Raw genomic sequence first — 13,324 nt, 5'->3', positions numbered from 1 at the left:
GAAGGATGCTGGGGGTCAGAGTTCACGTTGCACCTGCAGATCACTGAATACACTGTGGCTTCAGCTCTAAATATGATGGGAGCCTCTGGAGGGTTCTGAGCAGAGGACAACATGACCTGACTGATGGTCAGGAGGGGTCTGAATGGGGCACCTCCCCAACCAAGGTGCAGCTGGTGTGTGCTGAGGATGGAGGACATGGTGGGCCTCCTCCTGGGTTATTAAAATAAGGACTGTCTCTACAGGATTCGAAGTAACTGGATAAGGAATTGACAGCATCACACCCTTTAGCACCGTGTGTGTTTGCAGGAGAGGAGCTCAAGACATGAGAGAGAGAGAATAAAATCCCCCAGATCAAGGACTCCTCGACCACTGAGAAGGGCTAAGAAGCTGATGTCTGCAGACTTCCTGCGTCTGTGAGCAAGAGAGTGAACCCCAGGACTCCTCCCAGCCAACCTCCCAGCCAAAGTAGACACCTCCTGTCACTGATGGTCCGCGGAGGCGTCCAAGGGCCAGGCCACAGCCGGGGAGATGACTGACCCATAGCGGGGACAGAAGCGCGACAGAGGGAAACGTTGAGTTTGAAAGCAGATGAGAAAAGTCTGTTCTGTGAGTCCATTCACTGGTTACAATTCAAAATGGAAACTAAAGAGAATGGTGACCCGAGGCTGTGTGCTGACCCAAAAGATTTACATGAACTGGAGAAAAGCACATATCGCCACTTAGGGGGCAGGAGAGATGAAACAGAGCTGGGGCAGAACAGTCACACCCAAATGGAGACATCTCCCAGGATTTTTTTTCTCATAAATGAAGATGGCAGAGCGGGAAGCCTTTTAGGGTTGCCTCCAACAGCTGAAGCATTAGAATCTGACCGGCTTTAGGAACTCAACCCTCACAGAGGAGGGAAGGTCTCACGTGCAAGACGGACCAGTGGCACAAGATGTTACTGATGGAGCAACTGGACCATGGCTGGTACTAGAGGGATTTTTTTAATCTTTATTGAATTATAGTAGATTTATAATGTTGTGTTAGTTTCACGTGTACAGCAAAGTGATTCAGTCACATATGGAGAGATAGATATATAGATTCTTTTTCAGATTCTTTTCCCTTATAGGTCATTACAGGATAGTAAGTAGAGTTCCCTGTGCTATACAGTAGGTCCTTGTTGGTTCTCTATTTTACATAGAGTAGTGTGTATCTGCTAATCCCAAACTCCTAATTTATCCCTCCCCCGCCTTCCCCTTCGGTCACCATAAGTCTGTTCTCTATGTCTGTAAGTCTGTTTCTGTTTCGTACATAAGTTCATTTGTGTCCTATTTTAGATTCCACGTAGAAGTGATATCACATGGTGTTTGTCTTTCTCTGTCTGACTTACTTCACTTAGTATGATCATCTCTAGGTCCATCCATGTTGCTGCAAATGGCATTCTTGTGTTCTATTTTATGGCTGAGTAGAATTCTATTATATATATGTACCACATCTTCTTTATCCATTCCTCTGTTGACGGACACTTAGGTTGCTTCCATGTCCTGGCTATTGCAAATAGTGCTGCTATGGAGGGATGTCTGATGGAGGAACAATGAATGAAAGGAGGAGAGCCAAAGCAGACAGAAACCAGAGAAGGCCCCCCAGAACCAAAGGTGTGTTGGGAGGTGGATGTCCTTGACGTAGTTGTTGATGCAGACGGCAGAAGAAGCCAGCTGACCTTACCGTGAACTGCTCCAAGAGCCTTAACTATACATGTGAGAAGCAGCCATCCAACTGGCCTCTGGTTTCCTTCATTCTGTTCTTTGGTTGGTTGGATAGGGTCCTCCTGCCTGCCTGGCGTCCATTCCCTTTCATCTGACAAAGCCCGATCTGTCTTTGGACGCCACACCTTCTGCACTCTCTGTCCTAGTAGTTTGGGTGGAGATGACCTGAGGCTCCCAGATTGGTGTATCCCAGACCTGACCAATCGGAAACTCCATCCCTGCCCCCCCAACAGTGACTGGATCAGGGTTGGGCCAGGGACTCCAGTGACCACCATGAGATTCACACCATCAACTTTTTCTACAAGCATTTGGGAAGTCACTTTGTTTTCGCTGGGGTGTGCTGTGTGGATAGAACGTAAACCTTGAGCTGCTGGTGACAGTGACGACCACTCAGAAATGAAGCCAACACAAAGAACAGAGCAGTCAGAGGTGGAAAGAAACAGTGTCTGGTTACATTGATTGACCCCTGGATCCAGCCGTGCCTGAAGCCTACCTGGTATTTTTTCAGTTACCTGACCAATTACATTTTTTCGAAACCCCCCTCCCATTTTTTAATTTAACTTAATTTTTTTTTTTGCTTTGGTACCATTTGCATATGCTGAGTTTTTTGGCATTTGCAACTAAAGGGGTCGAGACTAATGAACTGAATGATCTGGTGCCTATTCAAAGACCATTTCCATTGGGGAGGTGGGGAGACCCTGTGTCAGGGCCTAAAACACAACCTCACTGTTTCCAACGGAGACAAAACCATGTTTCCAGAGCCACTTCCTGTTTAAGGTGTGAGATTTTTATTTTTTAATTTTTTTGTAATTTCGGCTTAAAATCATCACTAAGCTGGAACTCTACGATAAGAACAGAACCAGCCTTCTGCTCTGTGTGTGTGCTGGGGGTGGGATGAGTGTCTTAAAGTTCCTCCGTTTATTTTGCAAATGAGAGAATTGCCTCAAAGGACTGCTAATCTACCCCCATGTGCCAAAGTGGGCAGTGTTATATCCACATTTCTACAGACTCGGAGTCCACAGAGTCGGTGAGGAAATGCGGCAGAAATCAAGCATTATAATTAAGGGGCCAGAGGGGCCGATTAAGCAAGAACGATGAAAAGAGTGGCCTGAAGAGTTGGATGAAAAAATTAACCTAAGGGAGGCGTGGGAGCTGCTTTGGATGTTTCTGGTGGCTCTGTGACCCCAGAGGGAGAAGGGTTGTTTGAGACAGTATCAAGAGTGTTATGAAACTAAGCCAAATGGAATTAGGTCTAAGCTGTATTTAAGCATGAAGTACATCAAGGGATGTCTCAGGATCTAACCCCCTGGCTCTCTGTTTAGGCTGATAATAAACAGACACCGCACACTCGAGGAGCTCTTCCTATTCCCTGATAGCATCAAATCCACTGTTCTTCTAATTCTTTTTATTTTCTCTGTTTTTTTAAAAAGCATCTCTGTGTAGTTTCTATTAGATTTTTGGGGTGATTTTTCTTCTCCACGGCTTTGATAACTACACATATAATAATGGCTGTGATTTCTTGACTTTTTACCACGTGCCAAATGTTACCGTGTGCCATGGGTTGAACGGTGGCCCCCAAAAGATAGGTCCACTTAGAACCTATGGATGTGGTCTTATATTTGGAAACGGAGTCTTTTCAGATGTAATTAAGTTAAAGACCTTGGGATGAGGTCATCCTAGATGAGGGTAGGCCCTAAATCAATGACCAGTCTCCTTGTAAGACAGAAGGGGGAAAGACGTGCACAGAAGCCCATGTAAAGATGGAGGGAGAAGGGAGGGATGCAGCCACAAGCCAAGGAAGCCAGGAGCCACCAGACGCTGAAAGAGGCAAAGCAGGAACCTCCCCTACAGTCTTTGGAGAGAGCATGGCCCTGCCTGCATTTGAGTTTAGACTTCTGGCTCCAGAACTGGCAGAAAGTACGTTTCTGTTACATGAAACTACCCAGTTTATGGTAATCTGTTACACCAGCCTCAGGAGATGAATACACTGTGCTGAGCAGCTACGCCCATATTTTTCCTTAAAAGAGTCTCACAACCCTACAAAGTAGGCTCACAAGAGCTGTCCTTTCCTCCAAGAACTTTTGCTACACGCACCCTCTCTCTTGCCTTCCTTTGTAACAGTTCTTCAATCTTTCTCTGGGAGAAATACCCTTCTCCCTTGAATACAAAATGGTAGAACTGTCCATCAGATCGTCTTAATCTTTTCTAGACAGGGATGGGGCTAAGTAACCTGTTCTCATCCCTGGCTACACCTGAGAGCCACCTGAAGAGCTTTTAGAAAGTAAAGATGATCAACCCTACTTCTATGCCCATCTCCACTCCACTACTACAAAGGTCTTGGCCCAATTGGTTAGGTGCAGAGTCTGGACTTAGCATTCTATAAAGCTTCCTGGTGATTCTAAAGTTCAGCCACGGTAAGGGAGTCTTTCTCCCTGGAATCTAAAACATGAGCACAGAGATAAAAACAAATAAAATAATTAAAGCCCCTGTATCCCAGCAGTGGTACCCTGAAAGCAGACATCCATAATAACTACCAGGACTCTTCAACTGGCAGCTTCAGACTTTTAGGAAGCTGGTCCCTTAGTGTACCTTCGGGGTCATAAGATCCCAATCCCTTAGTCCTTAGGTGGCCCTGATATGTTTCTGATGCTTCGGACCAATTCATCCAGGAACTGGCAGAACAGATACTCAAAACTAAGCTTCTGCTTCCATGATACGGGACATCCTTACTTAATCCGTAAGTGATAGCCCCCCGTGTCGCTGACGACGTGAAAGGTGTAAGGAAGAAAGAAAAAATATTTTTTGGAAGGGGATTAAGAAGTACAAACTCCCAGCCATAAAATAAATAAGTCACGGGGATGTACTACACAGTATAGGGAATATAGTCAATACTACTGCAATAACTTTGTACGGTGATAGATAGTTACAGACTTTCCATGGTGATCAACCCGTAATGTATACAAATGTCCAAACACTATGTTGTACGCCTGAAACTAACATAATACTATATGTCAACTATACTTCAATAATAAAAAAAATTACGTAGAGATGACATGGGCTTCTACATCAAGTCTTTGAGTTGCTTAGGATCCCAGACATTTGCAAGTGTGAACTTCACACTCTTAACGTACCACTAAGATCATCCTTAATCAAAAAATTAAAAAAAAAAGAAATGTACACACTTCAGAAGACAAGGACTTACTCACTCTGGGAGATATCTTTAACCATTGTCTTGGACATTTTGCTAATTCAGACTTTGGCTGAATGTTACCTTTGTCCTCTCCTTAGAGGGAGTAATTTCTAAATCCCTAAGGTGTAGAAACAGTTTTGTTCAGCTCAGCATACAGGTAGGAGAGAGAATCAAGTCCTGCAGAGAAAGTACCCACTCAGAAATAAAGGCAAGCCAATTAAACATAATTGGTATCCTTCTTCAAAGTATATACAAATAATCTCTAAGTGGAAATTCCCTTAGCCATACCCAGGGTGTAAGATGAATGCACTTGAAAAGGATTATATATAGAGGAAAAAATGTTGGGGATATACTGTTTTAAGGTTCTTACACAACATATAAAGCAGTACGACCTCATTTGAATGCAGGCTTTGATTAATTAAAGATAAATTTTGTAAACCTTAGGGCAATGGCTAAATTTTAAAGAGGTATAAATAATGAGCCAATATGGAGATAAAATGGAATCATAAAAAATATACTCAGTAGGAAAGCAGGCAGCAAAGAAGGAAAAAGGAGTAAAAAACAGATGGCACATAAAGCAAAAAGCAAGATGATAGATTTTAATATAAACATATCAAAAATTTCATTAAATATAAATGGTCTAAATATAATGATTAAAAGACACAGATTATCAGATTGGATAAAAAGGCAAACCCCAACTACATGCTCTCTATAAACAATCTACATAAAATATAAAAACACAAATTGGTTTTTTCAAAAAACAGAAAAGCTACTACAATGCAAACATAAATCAAAAGTAAGCCGAGGTGGCTGTATTAATATCAGATGAAACAGACTTCAGAATAAGGAATATTTCCAAGAATGAAGAGGGATATTACATAACGAGAAAGGAGTCAGTTCACCAAGAAGTCATTACAATCCTAAGCATAGATGTACCGAAGACAGTGTTTCAAACATATAAAGGAAAAACTGACAGGACTGAAATGAAAACTAGGCAAACCCACAACTTCAACACTTCTGTCGATAATGGACAGAACAAAAAGATTAAAAAATAAGCAGGGATATAAAACACCTGAACATCACTAGAGACATTTGGAGAGTCCTTGTAAATCTTAAGCAAAGATTTTTTTAGATGTGACACCAAAAGCACAATTACTGAGAAAAAGAAATCAACAAACCAAACTTCATTTAAAAATCCTTTGCTCCTCCCAAGATACATACTGCGAGAATTTCTATAAACACCTATCTGAAAATGGACTTGTATCCATAATATATAAAGTGCCCTCAAAGATCAATAATATGAAAATAACAACCAACAAAAAACTGGCAAAAGATTTGAAAAAGATATTCACCAAAGAAGGTATAAGGATGGTAAGTAAGCACAAGAAAGAATGCTCAACATTATAAGTCACAGGATAAAAGTTAAAACTTGAAAGATATACTGCTACACACCTATTAGAAGTGCTACATAAAATCAAACTAAAACAAGGGATAACATTAAGTGGTCCTGAAGATACAAAGCAGCAGGAACTCTTACACATTGCTGGTGGGATTGCAAAATGTTTCCATGTTTGAAAAAAGTTTGCAATTTCTGATAAAGTTATGTGTACAGGTACCACACCAGCCAGCAATTCTAGTCCTAGGTATTTACCCAAGAGAAATGAACAAACATTCACTTGAAAACCTGTTTGCAAATACTTATAGTGACATTTTTCATAATGACACACAAATGGAAGTAATCCAAATGGCTTTCAACTAGGAAATGAATAAACAAACAGTGCTGTATCCATTCACTGTAATATTATGCAGCATTAAAAAGCAATAGACCATTTGTGGTCTTTTTGATTATAGCCATCTCACAGGTGTGAGGTGATATTGTGGTTTTGATTTGATGAGGAAGGGAACCCTTGATCACTGTAGGAATGTAAATTGGTGCAGCCACTGTGGAAAACAGTATGGAGGGTCCTCAAAAAAACTGAAAATAGAACTACTATATGATCCAGCAATTTCACTCATGGGCGTACATCTGAAGAAAATGCAAACACTAATTTGAAAAGACAATGCACCCCAATGTTCACAGCAGCCTTTTTTACAATAGCCAAGATATCGAAGCAACCTATGTGTCCATCAACAGATAAATGGATAGAGAAGGTGTGGTACATATATACAATGGAGTATTACTCAGCCATAAAAAAGAATGAAATTTTACCGTTTGCAATAACATGGATGGACCTGGAGGGTATTATGCTTAGTGAAATAAGTCAGACAGAGAAGGACAAATACTGTATGTTACCACTTACACGTGGAATCTATAAAATAAAACAGGGACTTCCCTGATGGCACAGTGGTTAAGAATCCACCTGCCAATGCAGGGGACACGGGTTCGAGCCCTGGTCCGGGAAGATCCCACATGCCACAGAGCAACTAAGCCCGTGCGTCACAACTACTGAGCCTGTGCTGTAGAGCCCATGTGCCACAACTACTGAGCCTGCGCTCTAGAGCCCATGCTCCGCAAGAGAAGCCACCTCAATGAGAAGCCCATGCACCTCAATGAAGAGTAGCCTCCACTCGCCGCAACTAGGGAAAGCCTGCGCGCAGCAACAAAGACCCAATGCAGCCATAAATAAATAAATAAATGTATTAATAAGATAAAATAAAAAATAAAACCAAACTAGTGAATCTAACAACAACAACAACAACAAAAAAAACAGACTCACAGATATAGAGACCAACTCGTGGTTACCAGTGGGGAGAGGAAAGGGGGAGGGGCAGGACAAGGACAAAGGATTAAGAGGTACAAACTACCATGTATAAAACAAATAAGCTACAAGGATATATTGGGCAGCCCAGGGAATACAGACAATACTTTATAACTATAAATGGAGAATAACCATTAAAATTTTGAATCATTATGTCATATGGTGGAAACATAAGATATTGTAAATCAACTATAGCTCAACTTAAGAAACAGAACAAAAAGGAATAACTGTTGATATATAGGTGAATATTAAATGCATGGTGCTAAGTGAAAGACAGAAGATTCAAACGCTGCATACTGCACGATCCCATTTTTATGGAATTCTGAAAAAGGCAAAACTATAAGGACAGAGAACACATCAGTGGTTGCCAGAGGCTGCAGGTACAGGGGGAAGGGGCAGCTACATAGAAACACCCAGGAATTCGGGGGGTGATGGAAGTTGCTTTATACCTCAGTTGTGTTCGTGTTTATATGGCCATGTGCATTCATCAAAATTAAAACTCTAACCTCAAAAGGGTGAATTTTACTGTTTGAAAATTACATTAATAAACCTTACTCTTAAACAACGCAGAATGCTGTAGAGAGATATTCTATCCATCAGACTTTCCATTTATTCCATTAATTCAGTAATATTCCCTTTCACTCCAATTAAAATGCCAAAGATTCGTTTTTATTAACCATGCTTCTCATGACTATGGATGTTATAAGATATCTAACACATCCAAAAGCTTTGTTTTAACCCCTGCTCATGAAAGTGCTAACTGCTAATATAATTGAGAGTTCTGGGTTCTTCTCTGCCCAATTCTAGCCACATTTGTGATTAGGCTAAGGATGAATATTGAGATAAAGGAGGAAGAGCTGAAGGTGCAAATTCAAATGGCTGAGGGGAAGGGGCCGGCAGGCAAGGGGGGGAAGAGAAGCACTTAATAAACACCACACCCAGGGGCCGGGGTGGGGGACACCCATGCACAGCTTTGGCACGATGTAGCCTTACGAGAATGCGCACCTGAGGTCGGCAGAGTGCCCACCCTCTTAGGGGAAATTGGAAATCCCAATTTTTATATGTGAATTCTCCCGATTTGGGGGAGCCTGTTCAGTTTTTTATTTTAAAAAGCACTGTGGACAGAACAGTGCTTGCGTGCAGGTCATGAAGTTTGCAAGCGCTGGTCTAGAGCCCTGGGTGTAGAGCAAGACAGGCCTAGGAGTCTGGTGGTTTAATAGAACGGCTTCCGAGAGGCTGAAATCACTTCTAAGAAGCTTCAATGCAGCACGGAGTTTCAACCTGGGTAGGAAGGGGTGTGTGCTTTCAATGCAAAGAGTGTGTGTGTACTTTAAGTATAAGGAAAGACAAGGCATGAGCCTTACACGTGCAATCTAAAATACGAAACGAACTAGAGAATATAACGACAACAACAATAAAACAGACTCACAGAGAGAGAGACACACTAGTGGTTACCAGTGGGAAGAGGGTGCACGTGGGAGCCGAGAAGGACCTCCCCCCTCCCCCCCCGGCCCCCCACAACCTCTTCCTACTCATGACACCTCCCCAGTCCCTAAATCCCAAATCAGCAACTCAAAATCCCCAAAGCTCTGACTACCCAAAGATTGGCCGGCTGGCTTTTAATTCTTTTGGTGACCATGGCTGCTCTAAAGGACAGTGAGGCTATCTGGGGACTTTATCCTCTTCTATGTATATACTCACATCTTTCATGCAAAGTGACTTATGTGTCCAATTACGGAGGCAACGCCACACCCAGCCCGGGCGTGTTAGACAATATACACGGATGATCCTGGGCCTCTATCTACCTACCTACCTTCTGAATTGTGAAATATACCTGGCCCCAGACTTCCGAAAAGAGGTTTCTAGCCTGTGTGACCTTCCCGGGGGCCCCTCACGTGACTGACAACCATCACTTCACCTCTGACGGCATCTCAGCCTACCACTGCCCTTTCCTCCCCTTTACACGGGGCCAGTTCCTCAACCTGTAACTCAAGGACACTTCGCGTCATCTACCTCGGCCCAAGACTTAAATCTTAGGAAGACTCCCTTCTTTCAGTGCCCCGGTCTATTTATGGAACCGCCCAAGAACAATGATTCTGTTCCAAAACCTGAGGAATTGCAGAGCCTTAAATCCACAGTTGAACATCAGCTTGCAATTGGTATTAGAAACTGAACAGTGGTTTTGAGGGCTCCAGAAATTGGCGCTTAAATCCTTGGGCAAGAACAGTCAGCAATGGATTTTATTTTTTTTTAAACGACAGTAAAAATTTAAACAAGGGTCAGAAAACTTCCCTCTCCGTAAGAAATTCATGGAGCAAACATTTTCTTTACAGAGGTATCTGAGAGGGTCAATGTACTGCTGCTTATGACCACGAGAAACAAAATGAAAAATATTTTGCAGACCCATATGCGGTGAAAACTGCCAAGCAAAAGCGGGGAGAGAAAACCCCACCAAATCAAGGTTGCCCTAAGCCAGGGGGAGAGGTGGCTTTGGGGGGAGGGGTGGGGCATCTCCCCCTAACCTCTAACACCCTCACCACTTGCTGTGTAAATAGCATCTTTAAAACAAAATTCCTGGCTTCCCTGGAAGCGCAGTGGTTAAGAATCCGCCTGCCAGTGCAGGGGACACGGGTTCAAACCCTGGTCCGGGAAGATCCCACGTGCCGCGTAACAACTAAGCCCATGCGCCACAACCACTGAGCCTGCGCTCTAGAGCCCGCAAGCCACAACGACTGAGCCTGCGCGCCTAGAACCTACGCTCCTCAACAAGAAGCCACCGCAATGAGCAGCCCGCAACCAAGAGTAGACCCCGCTCCACTCGCCACAACTAGAGAAAGGCCACGCGCGGCAAGGCAGACCCAACGCAGCCAAAAATAAAATAATTTTAAAAAAATTCCCAATACCATTTCAACAAAATTGCTGTCCCTGGCCTCTTCCACATGGATGTTTCTAATGGCCACTTCTCTAAATCAAAAGTAAAATCCTCCAGATGGTGTGCGGGGAGGAACGTGAGCTTTAATCAAGAAAAGCCCACAACTTACTTCACGGAGCACATTCAACCGTCAGAGTTCCAACCTGACTGAATCCTCTCACGGAGGGAGAAAGCCTGATCGGGGACTTTCACCTTCGCTCAAATTAAAATGGTACCACCCTCCTCAATGAAGTGCTTTCTGTCCATTAAGCCACTTTATCATCACAACATCTCTAGCAAGTATTTTGGGAAGGATTTTTTTTTTTTTTTGAATGGCCACTTTCCATCTGGGGAAACCGAGTCCTAGAAATGATAGAACCCAGAGCTCACGGCAGAATTAAGTAACCAGATTTCCTAAGAGGTTTGTCCTCTGGAATAAAACAGAAATATGTCCCCCATCCCGTCACACACGCGCGCGTGCCCGTGCGCGCGCGCGCACACACACACACACACACACACACACACACACACACACACTCCTGTTTACCTGGAGCTCTTGGGAGAAAGGGACAGTATTTAAAACAGCAATTTTGTCCGGTTGGTGTGTCTGGGTACCTGCACCCTTAAGGAAAGCAGATTTTTCTGGAATTCCAGCCGGTGCGCAGTGACTTTTGAAAAGCAAACGCTACTTGGTAACATCAACTGGCAACTTGTCTCTGCGAATGCATTTCCAGCTGAGCCTGAATAGCTTTAGGCGGGAGAGAGCCGTGATTCTCATCCGCTTGGACTCGGTTTACCCGCTCAAGGCCCGGGGCCGGGGCCGGGGCCGGGGCCGGAGCCGCCACGCAGCGCGAAGGGCAGGGACACTTGTGCGCATCTCGGTTTCACCCGATGGCCCTGAGACTCTTGCCCCGGCGCAGGCAGCGGAAAAACGGCGCCCCCAGCCCTCTCTCCGCGCGCTGACCCGCACCCGGTTCCCAGCCCGGCCTCGGGGCGCGCAGCCGCCGTCCCCAGAGGAGCGGGGCTTCCTCGCGCGGCGCCGGCGGCCCCCGGGCTCCGAGACCCGTCTCCCCGCCCCTCCCGCCGCGGGCCCGGGCCCAACACGCACGTAATCAAAACCTGCATAATAATACCAACCCTTCCTGAGTCTTCTGGGCACCAAGCGTTCCCTCCCTGAATTCTCTTAAACCCAAGACAGGGTGATCATTCCATTGCAGAGGTGAGGAGACTGAGGTGGAAGGCCCCCCAAGACCCGGCTGCTGGGAAGCCCAGGTCTGATTCCGACTTGCAGCCCCAGGTCTCCCACCCGCGCGATCACCTTTACGCTCTCCTAGACCACACAGGACCTCGGCGGGGCGCCCGGAGGGGGTCCCGGGTTTCTCCCGACCTGAGGTCCCCCCGGGAGCTGCGCATTCCTTCGCGGGCCAACGCCGGCCCGCGGGACCCCATGGTGGGGGAAACGGGGCACAAAGGGCCCGGTCCGCCCTCGTGGGTCACCAGTCCCAGTCCGACCGAGCTGGGGAGGGGGACGCCAGGCTGCGGGAGAAGAAGGCGCAAAGAACCCCGCTGCCCGCTCCCGGGCCCCCGGCTCCACGTCGTGGCCGTGCCGGGTTGCGCTAAGTCTTCACGCAACTCGGGGACGGTGAACACACACAGAGTGTCCCTCAGCCACGCCCCCTCTTCACCCCGGGAAGCACCCCGAACCCGGAGATACTGGGTCAGCCAATTTCGCCCCAATCCCACGGACGCGGCGCCCAACGGGGCTCGCCCATCTACGGAAGGGGCCGCTCCGCGCCTGGGAGCCAGCGCCCTCACCCAGGTCCCCGCGACACCCTCACCCTTCGGCTCCCCCCGCCCGGGCTCCTGAGGACCGCGGGGAACTTCTCGAGCGCCGACGCGACCGACGCCCCCCGGCCCCGGCCTCTTACCTCTGCCCAGCAGCGCGGCCAGCACCAGGCTGAGCGCCCGGCACAGCGGCGCCACCCGCCCGGGGGCCGCGCCCTCGGAGCGCATCTTGCGTCCCGGCAGCTCAGGCCGCCCGCCGCCCGCCGGGGGCGCAGGGCCCACTCGTGGCCCCCGCCGGCTGTCCCATGCCCCGGGGCCACCCCCGGCAGCGAGTCGGCCAGCCGGGCTGCGGAGCCGGTGTTCACGCCCCGCCCCTGCCGGGTACACGCCGCTGCGCCTGCGGATCCCGCGGAGGCTCGCGCTCTGGCCGGGACAACTTTTCTTCAGCCGCCGCGGCAGCCGCGGCCCGTCCCGCCCCCAGGGCCGCCCACTCGGCCCCGCCCACTCGGAGCCCGCCCCCGCCCCCCCAGCCCCGCCCCGGGCCGCAGGCTGTTGGAGGATGCCGGGGAGAAAGTGCGCGGGTCCCGGAGCAGGCGCGCGGGAGAGGGGGTGGGGCGCGCAGGGGAGCGGGTTGCACCCGCGGGGTCCCTCCTCCTCCCTGCAGCCTTCCGCCTTCGTGCCCTGTGGCTCGCGTCCCGGAGAGTTCTGCGCAGGTACCGCGTCGCAAGATGGAGCCGGACGCTTCCCCTCGCCAGCCTCCCAGGGTCCTCATTCGCCGCACCTGAACTTCAGGTTGTTCCCTGATTCTTTGCCTTGAGAGCTGGGGACGTTGGAATTAAAACTCCCCTGCAGCTGATAAGGAAAGCTCTCCCAGAGAGATTGTTCAGTGGGAAAAAGCAACGGGCAGGACAGACTCGAAAGGGACACGGTT

The 13,324-nt window shown here is 47.3% G+C and overlaps 1 protein-coding gene across 1 annotated transcript in view; it reads right to left on the bottom strand.

Moving 5' to 3' along the window:
• Positions 1-12,621, bottom strand: part of TMEM132C (transmembrane protein 132C) — a gene marked incomplete at both ends in the record, with an annotated part of 367,991 nt that extends 355,370 nt beyond the window's left edge. The window contains one exon of the mRNA XM_082853295.1: positions 12,537-12,621. Within this exon, the coding sequence (XP_082709421.1) occupies positions 12,537-12,621 (85 nt within the window). The remainder of the gene's footprint in view (positions 1-12,536) is intronic.
• Between the last annotated feature and the right edge of the window lie 703 nt (positions 12,622-13,324).

This window comes from Leucopleurus acutus (genome assembly GCF_964270905.1).
Source record: "Leucopleurus acutus genome assembly, chromosome: 13".
Taxonomy (NCBI): Eukaryota; Metazoa; Chordata; class Mammalia; order Artiodactyla; family Delphinidae; genus Leucopleurus; species Leucopleurus acutus.
This window is presented reverse-complemented; position numbering and strand designations above follow the sequence as displayed.